General features: G+C 45.6%; 1 protein-coding gene across 1 annotated transcript in view; it reads left to right on the top strand.

Annotated features, from left to right (window-relative positions):
- LOC146171639 (solute carrier family 22 member 4-like) overlaps positions 1 to 20,187 on the top strand; it is a 156,191-nt gene that overhangs the window by 59,834 nt on the left and 76,170 nt on the right. The window contains exon 2 of the mRNA XM_084586465.1: positions 7,307 to 7,473. Within this exon, the coding sequence (XP_084442591.1) occupies positions 7,351 to 7,473 (123 nt within the window). The 5' untranslated portion in view covers positions 7,307 to 7,350. The remainder of the gene's footprint in view (positions 1 to 7,306; positions 7,474 to 20,187) is intronic.

Here is a 20,187-nt window from a genome sequence, read left to right as displayed (position 1 = left end):
TCCTTACAGCCAGTTCTGCATGTGACTGTAAAGTCATGCTCTTGTAACCGAGAGGTCCAACAAACAAGGTGGCCACACGGGTACCTGAGATTAACTAACCAGCAGAGGGCATTGTGCACCTGTGATAACGGTAAACGGGCGTCCATAAAGATACGAGCGAAAGCGTTGTGTGGCGAAACATTAGCTGGGGCTTAGTTTTAGTTAAGCCCGGTAGGTTACAAAAGCAATAATAGCATGGCTACGCTATAGTTCAGATCGTAGTGTAGCCAATTGTGGTGTACCATGTTGACCGTATGATTAACACAGGACACACGCGTCGTTGCTTCCTAGTTGCATTCCTACATTCTTGACTGCTGAGTAAACACGTCGACAAAGAGTTTTCACTGTTCAAAGGATCCAATACATTCCATTCGGAGTCGTCATCGGTTGAGGACGATTCAAGAGAAGCGTGACGCGCTCGTCTAGCTGCATCTTGAGCGCGCCATCGAACGAAACGCTGTTCCCGTTCTTCATCTGTCTCTGTAGCCTACTGTCGTTTCCTGGCTTCATCGAGACGGTGTGGCCTTTCTTTCTGCTTATCAGGATGCATATCGAGTGCCTCAGCAGAGCAAGCGTGAGCATTTATATCGATCGTTTTCCTCCTCCTCCTCCTCCCCTCAACTGCAAGAGAAGAGGTGACAGCAGCGCCTCCACTTGGTAGCAGCGCGGCTCAAGCTGCAGCGCGCCGTGCCTACCGACCGCCGCCACCCGACGACTCGACTTGGTAGCCCATCTCTCGCAGCTAGTATGACGTCACAGCTATCTGGGGCCATTAAAGGTCAAACGTGCCTGCCGACCGTGGCTACGCGAAGGGATGAAAATTGGAATAGTATTTCTTTTGCAACAAAACGACATCAAGGTATTCCTGTTCCATGACAGTAATTGCGCTCCAGCTTACTAAGGAAGCGACTCGCGTATGCCACGAAGTGCTCCTTGCTGTCGCAGTGCTGGACAAGAACCGCTCCAATTCCGACACCACTTGCGTCCGTATGCACTTCTGTGCGCGCTGAAGGATTGATGTGGCGGAGCACTGGTTGCGAAGTGAGCAGAAATTTCAGGTGGCGGAAGGCGGAGTCGCGCTCAGATGTCCACTCGAAAGCTACGTATTTATGAAGGGTTGTCAGGAGGTGTGCGATATCAGCAAAGCGGTGAATAAAAAGGCTAAGGTACGAACAAAAACCCATGAAACTCCGTAGTCCTTTGGCGGACTGGGCTGGCTTAAAAGAGGCGACCGCTGCTGTCTTTGTGGAATCAGGCCTGACGCCGTCTTTATCGACTATATGTCCGAGAACTAGCGCTTGGCGTGCTCCAAAACGACACTTTTTCGAGTTCAGCACGAGGCCACCTTTGCGCATACAATCCAGCACAAGAGGTAAACGGTCGTTGTGCTCTTTGAACGTCTTCCTGAAAATTACATCGTCCAAGTAACACACACTTCTCAGTTTAAACCGCAGTTTCGTGTCCATGAATCGTTCGAAGGTTACAGAAGCCGAGTAGCATCACAATAATTCGTAAAGACTATCGGCTGTAATAAATGCAGTTTTCTTGGTGTCCACCAGGTGGACATATATTTTCCAATAGCTCGATCTGCGGTCAACGGTGAAAACGTAGGAGGGAGAAAAAAAGACACTCGATGGAGTCGTCTATACGGTGAAGGTGGATGCCTCGATCGCGTCTAGTCTGGTCGCTCAGTACTTCGCACTGTACATTTTTCGTCATAAAGATTTTCTATGCCACCGCCCCTTTTTAAATCCTGTGCAAGTCTTACGCACTTGTAACAAGGTAAGTGTGATACCGTAACTGCTTACGTTAGTCAGGTTTCTGTTAGCGCTATTCCCGAACAAAACAATTGATGTTTACGGATTGTAAAAGTATTTAAGGACTGTCCAATTCGTGTTTTATGTTTGGCGTTTCATATGTATAGCCAAATATTTTGAATTACTTAACCTGTGTTTTTGGTTAAAAGAGTGGCAGTGTTAGTACTGGCATACAGTCTTACACGACAATTTTCTGCAGCGCCGCTGTTTTTAGTTTGTCTTCTCAACATCGAAGTTTTTCACAATCCTGCAAAAATTATAGGCTGTGCCTTTTCAAGCAAGGCTTTCTTCTAGCTCCAGTGCTCCGCACAAACTTCCATCCTGCAGACTTTTTCTTGGAAATTGCTGGCCCCAGAAGCTTCGTTTCTTTTTGCTGTTTTTTTTTTTTTTCAGAGCAGTCAAGTGTTCATTCACGTATACCGGACGAGCTTGTCTGGTGCAATCAAGACCCTTGGTAGTTATTTTTTGTTTGTCTTTTTTAGCAGGACTGCGTTCTATTTTGTATGCTGTACAGAACAAGCCGCTATGTTTTTATTTTTGTTCTTTTCCTTCCTATTTGTACACAAGGACGCGGTGACAGATGTTACTATTTGTGTCAGCGACTAGATCGCCCGAGAACGTTACAATTCTCTTGAAGACTTGAGTTCCATCTCGTTTTGTTCGGATACCCTTGTTAGATCTCTAATATTGTTCCAGCTCTTCGGCTTTTAACTCTCTGCAGATATTTGCTGTTCTTTGTTTCTCCTCACTAAACGTTTGAATTGCTTTCACAAACATTTCAAGTCTTTCATGATATCACTTCATATATCATTTAAACCATCGAACGTGTCACTGCTAAATTTACTCTCTCTAAAAAGCCCTGAATTAAGCGTGAAGTTCAGGCTTCGAATCTTCAGGGGTATTAAAATTGTTTGGTGTCTTTACTCATACAAAAGCTGAACATTGAAAACTTGCAAAAGTACTGTGAGGATACAAAGGCAATTGTTCGCACTATACCCTCTTGTTCGAGGGGAAATAAAGGCGACAGGTAGACGAACAAATATAATAAGCGCCAATTGCCTCACGTACATTTTCTGTGAACTCTAGCATAACTGAGCTGGCAGTTCTTAAGTACGCTGCGGTGGCTGTCGCGGCAAACATCGTTAAGCAGTACGCATGCGGTAACAACTTGGCTGAGGTTGATAAAGAGGCAGCTGCACGAATGGAATTGATACGTGACCGGGACTACAGGAAAATTCTTCTCCGTGCACTGTCGCCTAACAAAAAGAAAGAAAAAAAGTAAACTTGGGAAGAAATTTAGCGTACAGTGCAATCTTAGGCTCGATAAATGCCAACGCTTGGTACCTCAACGTTGGCTTTCTCTCCTGGAGTAGCTTTCGATTTCTTCTAAAGGAACACTATTTCTGAATTTATTATAAGAAGGTTAATGAATTTCTATAGTTCATTATTGGTAACGTAAAACAAACAGAATTTCGTGTACCCTAATTAATAGCACATTGGAATGGCTAAAGCGAATGTGCATTGATCTGATTTTGTTTAGTTTATGAAGTTTAGCAACCCAAAGCGGCTATGAGAGACACTGTGGCAAAGGGCTCCGGAGATTTCGACCATTTGGAGTTCATTAACATGCACTGACATCGCACAGCACACGATCGCCTTGCTTTTCGGCTCCATCAGAAACGGCAGGATCGTTGGGTACAGCAGTCGAGCGGCCACCGCAACGGGGGCTTGATCTCTTTCAAATAATTGCCTGCCACTTCTTTAAAGACTAACCTTCTCGCTAAGTAGTACAAGTTTTCCTTAGTGCATGGTCACTATGTTAATAGATGAATATTATTATATGAGGTGGACATATCTGTGTTGTACCGCCCTCCAAAAAGCAACTTCTTGAATTTTGCCTGCTTCCTTGACGAATACCTTCAATGGATCACAGAGAACAATCCTAACGCTTTCTTGGGGGGCGATATAAACATAGATATTCTTTCACATTCAGCTAATTAAAGTAGAGGTAGAGTCAATACTGCAGTGCAACGGCTTTATTAACGTCATAAATGTCCCTACGCAATTACAAGCAGCGACAGCAACCGATGTCGTTTTGACTAACTCCTCAGCTGATGGCCTTAATTCTGGAGTAATAAATGGCAACATAAGTGACCATCTTGCAATATACATGCTTATTGAGTGTGTCTCCTGTCCTCCTCTTGCAACATCCAAAAAACCCCGCAGAGCTCGCAAACCATGAATAACCGCTGAATGCCCCAAGATGATAAAAACAAACGCAGACCTGTACAATCGCCTTATCCTAACCAGGTCATCGGATGATCTTGTACAGTTCAAAGCGTACCGGAACAAAGTTACGTGTTTTCTTCGTCAGGCGATAAAAGAATACATAGAAAAACTATTCAACCAAGATTTATTAAAAAGGAGCGATCTTGTGTGGCAAAACATAAATCGAGTTTTAAATCGAGTTACAACTGCTACTAGTGCACTTGATATCTTGGTGAACAATGAAAGAGTGAGTGGGAAACAACTATCCGATGAGTTAAATAACTACTTCGTGCCTCAGGCAGTTTCCGGGAATAACAGTTCTAATAACGTGAAGTGCCTCGACTCGCGGGTTGTTTCCAGTGCATTCTTGTCTCCAACCAGTGCTAACGAAATCGAAAATTGTATCCTGGTTTTACGAAACAGCAAGTCGCCTGATATCAACGACCTCAAAACTTGCCCAGTTAAACATGTAGCTGATGTAATCAGTCCAGTGTTGGAATATATTTTTAACTGCTGTATTGAACATGCAGTATTCCCTAAGAGAATGCAGTTTGCCAGAGTCACAGTCATTCACAAAGGTAGAGACCGGAATAATCTGTCAAATTATCGTCACATATCTATTTTACCTGTTTTCTCAGAGTGTTTTGAAAAGATCTTGTTCACACAAATGTTACGCTTTTGTGACAAATACAACATAATACGCCGAGTCAGCGTGGTTTTAGAAAGAATGTTTCAGCAGAAACTGCATTGCTAACACAAAAAGAGCTAATTTTAGAGTTTTTTGAGCACAAACTTCTAACTCTTGGCACATTCGTTGATTTTTCAAAAGCATTCGATCGCATCAATCACAAAATAATGTTGGCTAAACTCGAACACTATGGTTTCCGCGGGCAGTTTCTTCTTCTATTACAGTCCTATTAAAGTTCTCGATCACAACAAGTAAAAATAAACAACGACTTATCAGATGTCAAGCACGTGTTTTCTGCTGTTCCGCAAGGTAGTATCTTGGGACCGTTGCTACTTCTTCTGAAAGTCAATGACGTTCTCCGTATCAGTAATCTACCATCTTTTGTGATTTATGCTGACGACACCAGTTTAGTTTCAAAAGCTGCCCAATTGGTAGATCTTGAGAAACAAGCCTCAAAATGCCTACAGTCGCTTCTGGAATGGTCCGAAAATAATCTTTTAAACATAAACACTGAAAAGACCAAAGCTGTGCTGTTCAGGCCGGGAAACAAGTTGACAAACATGCCACCACTCTTTAAAGATCGGTGCGTCACGCATCCAAACGGTCTCGGTGGTAAAAAGCTTAGGCGTTATTTTCAACGAGAGTTTGGGTTGGAATGGTCATGTTGATATGGTGGTGAATAAGCTGTCAAAGGTTGTCAGTATCTTGTGTCGACTGAAATATTTTATGCCGAAGCGTATTAAGGAAATATTGTACAGTGCTTTGTTTTCTTCTGCTGTTAAGTATTGCTTTTTGGTGGGGGGTACCATGACTTTTGCTGCTAATATAAACCGCTTATACCTCCTTCAAAAGAAAGCCGTTCGAAATGTTATGAATGCTCCCCGACTTGGACACCAATTTTCAATGAACTTCGAATTATCAGCTTGCCACAATTATGCGAAACTTTACTCTTGCGGCGGTATGAAATCGGTGTTCACAATAACAACTGCCTGGTGATAAAGCTGTCAGGATTACAACGCAAAGAGTCAATATACACTACACGAACGACACTCAAATGGCTTGTAGCTAAGATCCGAACAAATTATGGTTGCCAAATGCTGAGCTACACTCTCCAGCACAATTAAATAAACAGTGTGAACAAATCTATAGATAATGAAAAATCGGTTGTTTTATGTTTGCTCTTGTTTCTAAAAGTGATATTATGCTATCTACCACTGCAATGCCTCTGTAGGGTGCGTCGGCCTCATCAAGCCTTTCTACTGGCTTTTTGCCGGCGCACCCAGCATCTTCAAGATGTTAAATAAACATTATTCTTATTCGTATTCTAACGCATCTGTAACACATGGATTAACCTTATTAGTCTTCCATTAGAGCCATTTGTATGAGCACAGTTAAAATTTTAGTTTTTCAAAGTCAAAGCCTATGTGCGAATTGTCGACATATTCTTCTAATGTTGGAAATGATTCCAAGGGTATTTGCATGACCTTCATTCAAATCACGGATTTTTTCTTTGCAAAAACATTTTTTTGCTATTTACTAAGCTAACATTATTGGTTCCTGAGAATCGCCATTTTTTCCCACGTGCAAATAATCTACAATGGTGTGACCAAGCAGGGCGAAAAGCAGAATCAGGACATTTTGTCGTGCGTCTTTTTCCTGATTCGGCAATTAAGTGCAAACAAAGGTACCCAGGGAAATATCTTTCTGTGTTGCGTTACAATGACTAGTTGCAATGCTAAATAGATTGCAGTTAAGGCAGACCGAGAACTGTTTTACGTTAAAGCGAATCCTTTGTGCGTTTCTTTTTCAACTTTTGCTTGAACTGTACTCCAGCACGAACTGGTGCGAATGAGGAAATGATACTAGTAGGGCTAGCTGTAGCTTCTGCGCAGGAAGAGTAAATGCAAGTAAATTCAGTTTGGCAGGTTCCAGTTACACACGCGACATTTTTTTCTTCTGCAGACCTGCACTATTCCTCTGTACCTGAATTTCTTCGGAGCATGAACTTTGCTCAGACGTTCACAACATTTCTTCCGACCGAACTGCGTGCATTGTTTTGGCCCGCCTCCTGCAAGAGGGCTAGACGTGGCTGCAGACGCACTGGCAGGAAGAAAACACGCGGAGAACGTTGCCCCGTCACAGCCCTCCTTTCGCAACGAATGGCCTCGCTGTCGGCCCCCGCACAAAGCCCGTGGCCTAGCGCCAATCGAGCCACGGGCCAAGAGCACCACGCTCGGAGCGAAGTCCCACGTTGAGAAACTCGAGAAAAGAGAGCCGTCGGAAGAGCCCTCTGAATGCGTGCCTTGAGCCCGAGGGACTGGTTGCGGAATGCCAGTGGAATCTCCCGGTGACTTGCCGTTCGCGTGCGCGCGTCGCTGTTCGCACGGCGCCCAACCAGCGAGTCGCGCATGGGGAAAGAGGCAAGGTGTCTAAAAACACGCGCGCTTTGAGCGAAAAGCCCGCAGGTTCTGCATTGTGCATGTCCTCGACGCAGAGCCCGCCTGCCCAAGTGGCCGAACCGAGACCAGGCCAGCTGTCATGGAGAGCATCCTCGACCCCGTGGGTCCGTGGCACGTGCCGGTGCTACTGTTTGGGACGCTTCGGGGAATGCCGGCTTCCCTCTTCGTCATGAGCCTCACCTTCATGGCTCCACAAGGACAGGTGGGTAAGCAGGCATATCCCGGGCTTCAAACAGCTGTTGCAAGAGGCTGTCCTGTCCAGGAAGTGGTGTTGCAGTCGGCTGTTAGCTGTAGTCGCTTAAATGGTCGCGCGTGCCTAGGCTGGCTGTCACTTTTTGACACTACCATCCACTTACTGCGGTGCCATAGTGTCTCCGATATGTGGGGTGGGGGAAGATGCGGAAGGGTGAGGATGGATGTACCCTGGTTTCTTTGGGCGTCATGTTTTGTCCGTATATCTTCTTAAAAGTGCAATTCATCAGCCATCCCATTTATAGTAGCGGTGCTCTTATGGTCTTAAATTAGTGCATATTAATTGCATTGTTTTTGTAGGCACTACTCCTTAATAAGGGACATTTTTACTTTACAATGCTATTTCTATATATTTTACTTGTTTCATAACAGTTGTGATCACAGTTGTGCTTTTACGCGCAAGCCATTCGTTGCCGGCAAACAGGATAATAGCTTATATGCCACGCTGCTCATGCAGCAGCTATTTGTTCTCCCCTCGCGTATGTTTCTGTAATGAAGTATAACTGAATCGAAACTGTGGCAGCGCAAACACTATCCTCGAAGGAGGCCCTTCTATGGTCACTGCAAATTGCGGCGCCGGTAGTTTTTCTCCTTGTAGCGCACTATGTGAAACATTTGCCACCATGCAGCATAAGTGCCGCCACTGCCCATCACTGGCTGGATCTGTAGTTTGGTGCTAAGGGTGGAAAAAATTCTATAGAAATGACTCGGATAGACATACCTATCATATATAAAGAATCGAGCTGATATAAACACTCTCTCAAATTTTCGTAACACGAAGAAGATATCGGCTCTAGTGGCCGCAGATCTAGTGTAGGAACGTTTTCTTACGGACGCCTGTTTACATCTGTTTACAAAAAGATGCGCCACGTCTGCCAATAGACGACGCCGCTTTGTCACTAGTTAGCACCTTCAAGGTTGGTCTATAAGCTTCGATCTCCTAAATACCTACGAAAGTAGAAGAGTTGACGCTATAGCCGGTTCGGCAGAATACCATGCACCACTTGTAAAGGTCGCAGATTTTGCTGTGGCGTAGTTAAGTGTATTGAATTATAGCCGTTGCACTAAATATTACTCAGTAATGTTTCCTAGCAAGAGTGAGCTAAACTAAGCCTCTTCTTATATAACAATATATTGTCGCTAAGATTTCTGTTTTTTTCCTTGCGCTTTATGCGATTGGTCGTGGCTTTATAACTTTCTTTTTAGGGTTAGATGCACCGTGCATTATCTCGAATTATTCCAGTCTCGTAGGACTGCTTCCAGATTATTCCGGATTCTTGTAGGCGCTTTTCGCGGGTTCATCTGGTTGTTTAGTTGGGCAGTTTAAATCGAGTGGGCCGAAATCATTGTGTGTTTTGATCTGCAACGACCACGGAGCACGTTTGCTTCTAATAATGTTTGTATATTACTAACACGTTTTCTGTGTTCATAAATATGAAAAAAACATGACTGAGAAAGGAGGGAGCTTAGTAAGACAGGTGCGGAAGGAAAAAATGTAAAGAAAATAAAAATACAAGATGCGAAATGAAAATTAAAAAAAAACGACGTTGGCACGACTTGCGGCCCGCTGCTTTGCGCGAAATTTTTGTTTTCGACATCCTCGCAAGCTATTTTTGAGCGCTTTTTAAGTGTGGCAGATACGGTCTCGCGCTCACTCTCAAGTGGGAAGCGGGGGCGTGGGCACACTTCCTCCATTGTTCTTCAAGCTGATAACTACGAAAGTTCATGATTGTAAAGCTGCTCTGACGAAGGGCATAGCATTTCCGAAGCTGCCAGTTGGCAAAATAAACATTGCGAGCGAACATGCGTGGCTGTCGTAGCGTTCTGCAGGCCATATATGCAGGCACAAAGCAGAGAAAATCAAGGGCTTCTTTATGAACTCCAAAATAAATTTCGAGAGCACTGCAAAATCTGCTGTCGAGAAATGCGAAATACTGAGCCGTTGAACGCATAACAGTTCCCCAGCGTTGTATAATTGGTTTACAGGAAAGGAAAGGGGTAGTATCTGTCACTCGCGGAATCGCCTCATAAACCTCGCGAATGTCGCTGATGCGAGATTTTGACCCTAATCACTATCACGCATTTATATGGCTCATTAAGACAGAAATACTTCCACTTCCGGTTGGTGTGACGGCACATCCCTTGGATGTTGACATTAATCGTATAGCTACTTTGACGTCTGATCGATTTTACTTTTCCATTTTTAGCTTTAATAAGGAGGAGGAGAATAGAAGGGCGGAAGGCAGGGATGTTAACCAGAAAGAATGAATTCTAGTTGGCTACCCTGCACTGGGGAAGGGGAGCAGGGGATTGAAGGAGGAGGGTAGAAGAGGAGGTGCGAAAGTCACAGTGTATAAATCAGGCTAGTCTCTCTTAAAAGGCGAAGTGCCTTGTAGGCTTTGAGCGCAGATGACGTTTGTGGCCATGGTCCCAAGATCTTCCGTTCAGGGGTGAGCGTCCAGGCGATCCAATGCAGTACGCAGCGTATGTCGTTCCGTTGCAAAAACAGGGCAATCACAAAGGAGGTTCTCAATCGTTTCATCCACACCACATCATTCACAAGGAGGGCTGTCAGCCATCCCGATCAGGAAGGCGTATTTGTTTGCGAAAGCAACGCCAAGCCATAGGCGGCACATTAACGACGACGTGTTGTGTGGTGGGGAATATGCAGGCGCAGTCTGGGGTCCAATGCCTTGACGGTTGCACAACTCTCCACGCTCAATGCGTCAGCTCTAAAGGCAAACAACGAAGGCCGCTCACTGCGTCGGCTCTCGTTAACGGAATTTGGAAGTCCGTCGTTTTGGGCAAAAAGGGCGTCCTCGTCCGCCTGGTTATTTTCTGTAATGCCACAGTGTCCTGGCAACCACTAGTAGATGATGTCGTGGCCTTTGGATATTGCGGCCTGGTGCAGCGTGCGGATCTCTGCAATTAGTTGTTCATTGGAGCCGTGGCGTAGCGCCGCTTGCATGCCTTGAAGCGCTGCTTTGGAGTCAGTGAGTTAGTCAGCATTCTTGGGGGAGTTCCTGCTTGATGTATTCGATTGAAGCCCGTAGGGCAGCTAGTTCCGCGCCAGTCGAAGAGGTGAGGTGTGTAGTCTTTAATTTGCCGGCACTACCACTGACCCCGCGGAGCTGGCTGACGTAACTGAGCCATCCGTGTACACATGTATTCGGCGATTGTGCTTAGAGTGAAGGTGATCCAGTGTCATTTGTTGTAAGGCAAGCATTGGTACCCCAGCTTTGTTCTTTATGCCAGGAATCGATAGGTGAATCTGGGGTTCACGTAGGCTCCATATGGGGACGTACGGTCTTGAAGCAGGGGTGAACTACGAAGGAAGATAAGTGCGGTGAGTTTCAACGGTTTTGGAAAAGGCAGTACATGGTCTAGTTTCTGGGAGATTTCCCAGGTAGTGATTGGGAACTCGTGCGAGGTGTCTAATGTGTGTTCTCAGGGTCTCGACTGCAACATAGGTAGTGACAGGATGTTCCCCGGCTAGAAAAACCGTTGCTGCAGTTGAGGTGCATTTAGGCAAACCGAGGCAAATGCGGAGTGCTTGCGCTTACACACTTTGGAGAGTCCGAATATTAGCCTTCGTGATGTTGTTGAATATCGGAAGGCTGTACCGCATGTACCCCACAAATAATTATCGGTAAATTTGTAGCATCGAGTGTACTGATGCGCCCCATGACTTTCTCCCAAGGAAGGAGAGAACATGGACAATGGCAAGTAGCCTCTTTTTCATGTTATTCACATTTGGGCTCCACGAGAGATTCCTGTCGATGACAATTCCCAGGAAGCGATGGCCTTTTTTAAAGGGAATGGCTTTCCCGTTTATAGATATAGTATAGAGTGACATTGGTTTTCGTGTGAAGGCCACAAGAGAGCCTCCCCATTGCAAAACCCAGTGCCACTGGGTCCTAGCGCCCCAGCGCCATACCTGATTATGGTCCCGTATGACGCTGGAAACTGGGCGCACTGGCGGCTCTGTTCGCCCGGAGAAAAAAAAGGTGTGGGCTAAACATGAAAAAGTAAAAAGTAACGAAACAAGTTAGGTACATAAAAAAAACCCTAAAAAAAAGTGTACTAAGCGCGCTTCGAACTGGTTTTCTAGGCACCTATTCAATAACTAGCTCACCACGCTATTCACTCGGCCACGCCTAGAACTGAAATTCTTTGAAACATGTCTGCATTTTATGTCATGACCCGCATTTATAATGTTGGAACTTCACGTTTTGCAGTGTACGAGCCATTGCTGCCGCTCTAACAATTTCAACTTCTTGATCATTAGAGCTTTTTGCCTGCTCTCGCGACTTGCAACTAATGTTCTGGGTGCCTAAGCGTGCTATTTTGTGCACTGGAATCATTTTAACATGTGGAGTTTTGACATCGCTGGCAAATTTACCAACGCCGGCTCTTCGGTGTTGCTCTGCTACAGTGGGCGTAATTTTCGCTGAACACGGAGCTGTAGTACAAATCTACAAGGAAGAAGGTGCGACCAAGCTTCAATACCGGCATGCGCAGCAGCGACGACACTATTTTGCGTGTAACTAAACCTTATTTGTATGTAAACATTTCGGGAAGCGTTGCGACGACCGAGGGCTCGGCTGCTTTATACGCAGAGTAAGAAGGAAAGCAAAAGCTTGAGAAACACGCTAAATATTACGCATTACAAGCGCTGTATGTTGTTGTTTTTCCTCTCATGTGCCCATCACTCGGTAAACTACACTCTTCCTCGTTTTATTTTTTCTTTCTGCTGTTTATGCTGGGCCGTGGTGCAGACTACGCTCGCCTGCGATTGAGCTCGCATTGAACATTTTGCCAGTAATCATTGTGTTAGAGTGCCCTTAAGATCAGCTGCGAAGTTTGTTATGCATGGTAGCCCACATTATTCAATTCCAGCTTTACTTGTGCGTTAATAGTCAGTGTGCCATGAGATATCAGAGGCGCGGCATTCGTGGTCTATCTCGAAACGCTCGAAACGACCTATCGAAACATGGAAACTCTAGAAAAAAGATACTGCCTTTGTTTTCTTACAAGCGCGCAAAGACTTCGCAGCGAAGAGCGCTTGCTTGAACCATATTTTTCATATGCGCCCCGATGGTCGATTGCGGGTACGCTGTTGCCATGTTGGCCCCTGAGGGATGCTACTCCGGCTGACGCCGCAGGCCGCACTGGCTATACTGGGGCACTGGGACCAGTGCGGCCCCAGCGCACATACAGCGCTTCTCCCAGTGCATCGCGGGTGCCAGCGACACACCCAGCGTCAAAAAGCTAATCCCAGCGTTTTTCTCCCATCGTACCAGTGCAACCAGTGTCTTCCCGTTACTGCTCCAGTGAATATCGCAGACCTCCAGCGTGCCCAGAAGATCCAGTGCGAAACCAGCGCTAAAATCTTACTGGTTTCGCACTGGAAGACGCTGAGAGACGCTGGCTTTTCCAATAGGGATACCTCATTTGAAATGCTAAAGCCCTGCAAATGTAGGTAAGACGTCACAATTGATGCTGCCATTTGAAGTCTTGCACGGACTTGGGGACGAGTTTCACTTGACACCCAAATGCAGATATCATCAGCATAGATTGACATCTGAGCAGATTGTGGCAGCGAATTCACCAGGCCGATGAGAGCAAAGTTGAACAGAGTTGGGCTCTACATCCCACCTTGTGGGACTCCGCGTGAGCACCGGTGTAAAGAGGTTGGTCCGTCCTTAGTCTGGATAAAAAGCGACCTCTCTGATAAATAGCTGCGTATCCAGCTTAACATACAGCATCCAATCACAGCGGTTTGCAATGCTGCCATAATAGCCTGATGTGTTATGTCGTCGTAGGCGCCCTTAACGCCCAAAAACGACGCCGCAGTCAATGTTTTCAAAATTTTTGCACCTGATTGGATGTGACCAGGTCAACCATATTGCCGATGGATGAACGGCCCCCGTCGAAATCCGGACATAAAGCCTGGATACACTTGGTATCTCTCCGCGTGAGCAGCATTCGTTCCAAAACTTTGCCGACACGGCCGTTGCAAGTGCAATCGGATGATATAATGAAAGCTCGAGGGGTGAATTCCCGAGTTTCATCTGTGGAATGAGCCGGCTGGTCTTCCAGTCACTTGGAACTATGTCGTCGCTCCATGACTTGTTGCAAATATCCAGAAGAGCCCGATGAGCCTCCTGGCCAAGGTTGGTAAGCGCCGCGTACGTCACACCGTCGCGCCCCGGTGATGACGACCGTCTGCAACAAGCTAGCGCAGCGTCGAGTTCTTCTAAAGAAAATAAAAGATCCATACGGGAATTCCTCGATGATGAAACATCACAGCAATACTCCGCTGCTGGTGGGCTTGGGAGGCCAGCCACCTTTGCACGTAATTATTCGTCTGCATCAACCTCGCTGCATTGCTGGTACAGCGCGAGGGATTTGAACGGGTAGCGCTGTTGAGGGGATGTTCGGAGGCCACGAATCACCTTCCAAACTTGTGACAAGGACTTACGTGGATCCAGTGTTGCGCAAAAAGTCCGCCAGCGTTGTCTCTCAAGTGTCTGAATTCTGCGCTGTATCTTCTTCTGTATGCGCCTGGCATACCGAAGGTCTAGGTGCGACTACGTGCCAAGGTATCTACGCTCTGCTCGCCGCCGTAGCGATCGCAGTCGCTGTGATTCAGTATCAAAATGGATGTAGTTTGCCACAGGGTTGAAGAAGCGGGTTGCTCTTTCCATTGCCTCCTTAATCTTTCCTTCGATACCCGTGTAAAAACCTTCAACGCAAGCATCTTCCATTATTTCCTTGAAAACTTTCCAGTTAATGTAGCGCATACGTGGTGCTGAGGAAGATGTGACATGGCCGGTAATGGTAAGGTAGTCAGCATGTGGTCACTGCCATGGGCTTCAATATCTGAAAACCAACGGACGCGTCTTGTAAGCCATTCAGAAACTAAAGTAAAGTCCAGGCAGCTGCTATAATTCACTCCTCTAAAGTCAAGTCCAGGCAGCTGCTATAATTCACTCCTCTAATATACGTCGGGGTTCCGTCATTGAGGCATTGAAGGTTATGGTCCGAGGCGAAGGAGACGAGCTTTCTGCCCCTGAGGTTCATCCTAACACCTCCCCACAAAGGGTGATGGGCATTTAAATGTCCTGTGATAATCCATGGACCACTTGCGACTTCCATCAGGTCGCTCAGTCTCTCGGTGTCAAAACGGCTTGAAGGCGTCAGGTATACAGCCACAAGTGTAAACGTCAAGGTGCGGCTCTTCACGGTCATGCAGACATACTGGTTATCATTGTTCGGAGGAACCGGATGAAGCACGTATGTTAGTTCACGTCGCATGTATACGATAAATTTGCTAATTCTGGTGCACGAGTGCGAAGAAAATGCCTAGTAACTGGATATTTGCAAAAGTTTCTACATGTTCGGTTCACAAATAACGAGAATAGGGAATTAATTTTCAGACATAGCGCCAAATATTTGAAATCTGAGAATGAATTTCACGGGAATTCCACTGAAAAATAAAAGCTTGCTTGACATTTTTTTTTTTTGAAGAGGTAAGTCCGGGGGCGCCATGGTGCCTAATTTTGTAAGGCCGCAAGAACTGGATGTAGTGCGTCCAGTACTTGCAGAGCATTGTTTGCTGCTAGCGTGTTCAGGCTTGTCAGAAAACTGCGCATGGCATTCATCAGGGACGTGAGGATAACGATCACTTGCAGATCTTGGCTGCTGCCAGAGTCTTGTCGTTGCGCTGGCTCAATTATAGGTGTTGTACGTTTGGATGGCAGCAACCTTTCTGGCCTAGTGCACACTGAAGGGTTCGGTAGTCATGGCCAAGAGGTGTGGCAGACTCCAGGTCTAGCGCCACTACAAGGTGGGATTTCTGCGTTTACTGTAGGTGGTCGCGGAGTTGGACAAGCCATAGTAGCATTTGGAGCCTTCTCTTCAACGGTGGTTGCCTTTTTTGTCGATCGTTTTCGGTGCGAGCGACGTCGTGGCATCTTGCAGTGGCTTTTCTGTGCGGGGAACCACCTCGCACCATTTGCCTCAGTACTGCCCTCTCAGCTAGTCTTCAGCCGAGGGCAGTCTTGCGAAGATAAGCCGTGGGAGCCACTGCAGTTAGCACACTTCAAGGCGTTCGCTCAGCAGGCATCAGCGCTATGTGCCTCTGAACATCTTGGGCACACGATGGGTTCAATGCAATAAAAAGCTGCGCTAATATGACACGGACGACAGAAAGGCAGGACGCACACAAACGCAGACTGACAACTTTATTTCGTGAAGAAAACCAAGGCATATATACGCGATCTTCGCTACTATCCAATCACAAAAAACAGCAAGCGAAGAAGTGATGTGCACTAAATCAACACGAAATAGCAAATTCTGCTGCAGAGATAATAAACTTAACTAGGGCCGGCCCACTAAGTAAACCAAAACCAAAAAGTCTTCCAGTCTAACGGATTATCAGAACAACCATCAAATGGTAATGCACGAATACAACACAGTGATGCAAGACAAAACCCATAGTACATCAGCACACCGTCTCCAGGCTAGACAACGAAAAGTGGTATACACAACCAGGTCACACAAGCAGCTTATACAAGCCTCGTCAGTAACAACAAATACAGTGAAAAAAGGCACCCAGTCAGGCTAAAACCAATTGTCTAACATTAAAACAATCACAAAAAAAAGAAAAGTCGCGAAGCTATGACATTCGACCAACATGCAACCCACAACGCAGAGACATGAAAGAAGGCCAAAGCAGAGCCTATACATGACCTTCCAAAAACTTAAATTCTTTATCCGACAACGAAATAGAGGGCTTGCTGACGGAAAAGCTTGTGGTGCTGATGCAGAAGGTTTCAATTGCTAGGCGCTCCCATTTGTCTTTCGACCTGGCCGGAAACTTCGTCCTCTCAAAGTAAGGCACGCATTCCCTTTTGTTTTCTTTCTTGCAGTCAGCGCAGTGCTCGGCCAAAAACCCTCTTTCATTTTTCTCCACATTCAACTTGTGCTATCTTGCTCTTTCATTAAAGCATCTGCCGGTTTGGCCTATGTAAACTTTTGCACAACTTAGGAAAATGCGGTAAACTACTCCAGAAACACATTCTGTGAATTTCCTTTCATGTTTGATGATGCAGGGAGGCTTCGTATTCTCTTTCATCATCGCATACACCTTCGAGAGTTTGCAAGGTGCGGAGAAAACGATGTTTACGCCGCCTTTCTTCGCAATTCTCTTGACATTGTGCGAAATTTTATGAAAATACGGGATTACGTGGATCTTCACTCACTGCTCTTCTTCATTACTTTTGCTGCCAGACTTCATTTTCTGTAGCAATTTCTCGCACACGCTCGAAATGATATGCGGAGGACATCCAACAGCTCGCAAATGCTGAAGCTGATGCTGAAAACTTTCTTCAGCCATATGGACGCATGACTTTTCCAGGGCCGACGGGATGCACAACGAAATGATGCCTCTCTTGACCAACTTTAAATGGGCACTGCTATATGGAAGTAGCGCTTTTTTCGACCTGGGTTTGAAGGACCAACATATACATTGTTCCCCTATGTGCAAACCTAAGTCCAGGAACTGAAGCTGTCCATCTAAATGAAACTCGCTAATGAACCGGAGCCCGCCGGAAACACCCGAAAAAGTGGACAGGACCATCGCGGCCGTATCTTGGATGTTGCCGTTCGCAGGAGCACTCAGGAAAACCAGATAATCGTCAACATATCGGCACACACAAATCACACCAAAATCTTGCAACTTCCCTTGTAAGCGCCTGTCAAAGGAAGCCAGAAATATATCGCTTAGAGCGGGAGCTATGCTTGAACCTATGCAAATTCCATCTTTTTGAATGTGGTGCTCTCCGTTGTGGTGGATGGCTGAAGATTTGAGATAAAAATTCAAGAGTTCCAGGAAATTGCCTGTGTTGAGACCAACAGCATTCTGAAACCACAGTTCCCCATGAAGCTCAACACTTTCTCTTTTGGCAGCGAACAAACCATCGTGTGTAATCGAATAAAACATGTCTTCAGTATCCACTGAAAAGGCTGTGGTCTGAATTGGAAGTACGCTCTTGATCTGTTCAATGACTTCCTTAGAGCTGCGAACAAGGAACGGGTTGTTCCCTCGAAACAAGTTCGTGTGTTTTTGAAGGAAGTTTCCCAGTTATTTTTTGTGGTTGTTTTAATGTTAGACAATTGGTTTTAGTCTGACTTGGTGCTTTTTTTCACTGTATTTGTTGTTTCTGACGAGGCCCGTATAAACTGCTTGTGTGACCTGGTTTTTATACCATTTTTCGTTGTCTAGCCTGAAGATGGTGTTCGGATGTACTATTAGGTTTGTCTTGCATCACTGTGTTGTATTCGTGCATTACCATTTGATGGTTGTTCTGATAATCCGTGAGACTGGAAGACGTTTATTGTTTTGGTTTACTTAGTGGACCGGCCCTTGTTAAGTTTATTATCTCTGCAGCAGAATTTGCTATTTCGTGTTGATTTAGTGCACATCACTTCTTCGCTTGCTGTTTTTTGTGATTGGATAGTAGCGAAGATCGCGTATATATGCCTTGGTTTTCTTCACGAAATAAAGTTGTCAGTCTGCGTTTGTGTGCGTCCTGCCTTTCTTTCGTCCGTGTCATATTAGCGCAGCTTTTTATGGCATTGAACTATGAACCAACTAGCCCTACAAGTTTTACACACGATAGTGTTGCTGCAGACAGCGCTCACGTGGCCTATCTTTACGCATTTCCGGCATTGTAATGGTTTAGGCACGAATGGTGGAATTGTATGTCGAAAGTGCCCGACCTTAACGTGCGCTGGTATGCAGTTACCCTTAAACGTAAGTTTGATGCATGTTGACTTTCCAAGGCGCTGAACTTGGACTATGGTAATGCTATCAGTCGCCGGCTTGATCAGCTGATGTAAGTCAGCGTCACTGATGCCAATGTCAACGTTGTAAATGACGCAAGCCGTGGTCCCGCTGTCTTAGAAACTAAGAGGGCGGACGCTGATATTTCCGAGTTTCGTTACTGCGGCTAATTTGTCGAGTGCGCTTCGCTCAGCGACATCAATGGTAAGGATATTTTTGTAAGCTTTTATCATCACGTCTTTGATGGCCCCCGGTACGAGACTCTCCAGATACATGGAGGTAGCTTGCCTGTTTAGATTGTTCAGGTTGTCCGTCTCATTTTGCGGTAGAAATAAAGCCGTGTGTGCTGCTACACTTCGCGCCGTGATGACCGTAGCCTTGCTCGATGAGGACGACTTGGCGGCTTGGCGGCGTAGTCGGCGTTTTGCTTTTTTAGTGACAACCGGTACGAACCCGTCGTCGTCGGTTGAGGAGTCGTCACTGAGCGCCGAGGACGTCACTTGGATGGTACACTCTCTTCCTCTGGGCGACTTGGCGGCTTGGCGGCGTAGTCGGCGTTTTGCTTTTTTAGTGACAACCGGTACGAACCCGTCGTCGTCGGTTGAGGAGTCGTCACTGAGCGCCGAGGACGTCACTTGGATGGTACACTCTCTTCCTCTGGGCGACTGTCTGATTGCAAAATGAGGTCCAGTAGTCTCCTCGTCCATTGCCGTGGCGAAAGGCACCTCCCTATATATTCCACAAATTCCTAAAAACTGCAGAGATATATAAGTAGCGTTCCGACACATAACAACTTTTTCTTCCTTCCAGCTTTAATTATTAACTATCATTCTGAGGACGTACTATTTTTCTGCAGCACCCTCATATTACCCTCTATAGACAACAACCATTAATTCGATCCTAACCCTTCTAACAACGACTTAACAGCTGCGGACATCTTCTGTACACACATTCTGTACGCGCGACATTGCCGACATAGTAATGCTTTCGCCTTAAGAAAAGGAGCCAACAGCTACTCACAAAAAGGAAACCATACGGCATTTTTCGGTGGGGATTAATCAGAACCATTGAATCACGGATACAGCTGATACGATAGTAAAATTAAAAAAAAAACAACAACTACATCCTTGGGATCCGAGCCCACGACCTTCGAATTGCGCGTCCGGCGCTCTACCGCTGAGCTATTGTGACGGCTGTGGAATCCTCAATTTCTGTATAAAACTAATCTTTTGAGTGGATATAGGTTGTTCGGTAACTAAAGCGCGTTAAGGGAATTGCAGTTAAGTCGCAAAAAAACAACAAAGATATATATATATATATATATATATATATATATATATATATATATATATATGAAAGCGCTACTCAATGTGAAAGTAGCCTTTCTATATACCTATTTATACGCTTCCCTTCTACGAATGCTGTTAAATCAGCTGAGAAAAAAATGAAGCTTGGGGACCATTCCCTCCAAGCACTCGCATGTTTACTGGCGCATCATCCGTTTTTAACACCGAGGTATGCAGTAAAAGTCTTCAGTAGAGCAAATGGTTCTTAGCAGGGCATATATCCAAGCTAAACAGGGCCCTGCAATAGTGCAATAGTTGCTAATTTCACAATACTCTGGGCTCTTACTGATATGAAATGATGTAATAAACGCAGGGACCGGAAACATGTTCTTACACAAATATGCGAACAAAATATTTCGTCTTCCTAGACATTATTAACACAAACACAACACTACCATATTATCGGATTTGAAGCCTGCAAGAAGCCAAATCAATCAATAAACGAGAGTTGTGAATGGGAACGAAA

Source organism: Amblyomma maculatum, unplaced genomic scaffold (genome assembly GCF_055883805.1).
Source record: "Amblyomma maculatum isolate TAMU_Amacu unplaced genomic scaffold, ASM5588380v1 scaffold_19, whole genome shotgun sequence".
NCBI classification, from domain to species: Eukaryota; Metazoa; Arthropoda; class Arachnida; order Ixodida; family Ixodidae; genus Amblyomma; species Amblyomma maculatum.
Note: the sequence above shows the minus strand (reverse complement) of the source record. Positions and strands in the feature narration are given on the sequence as shown.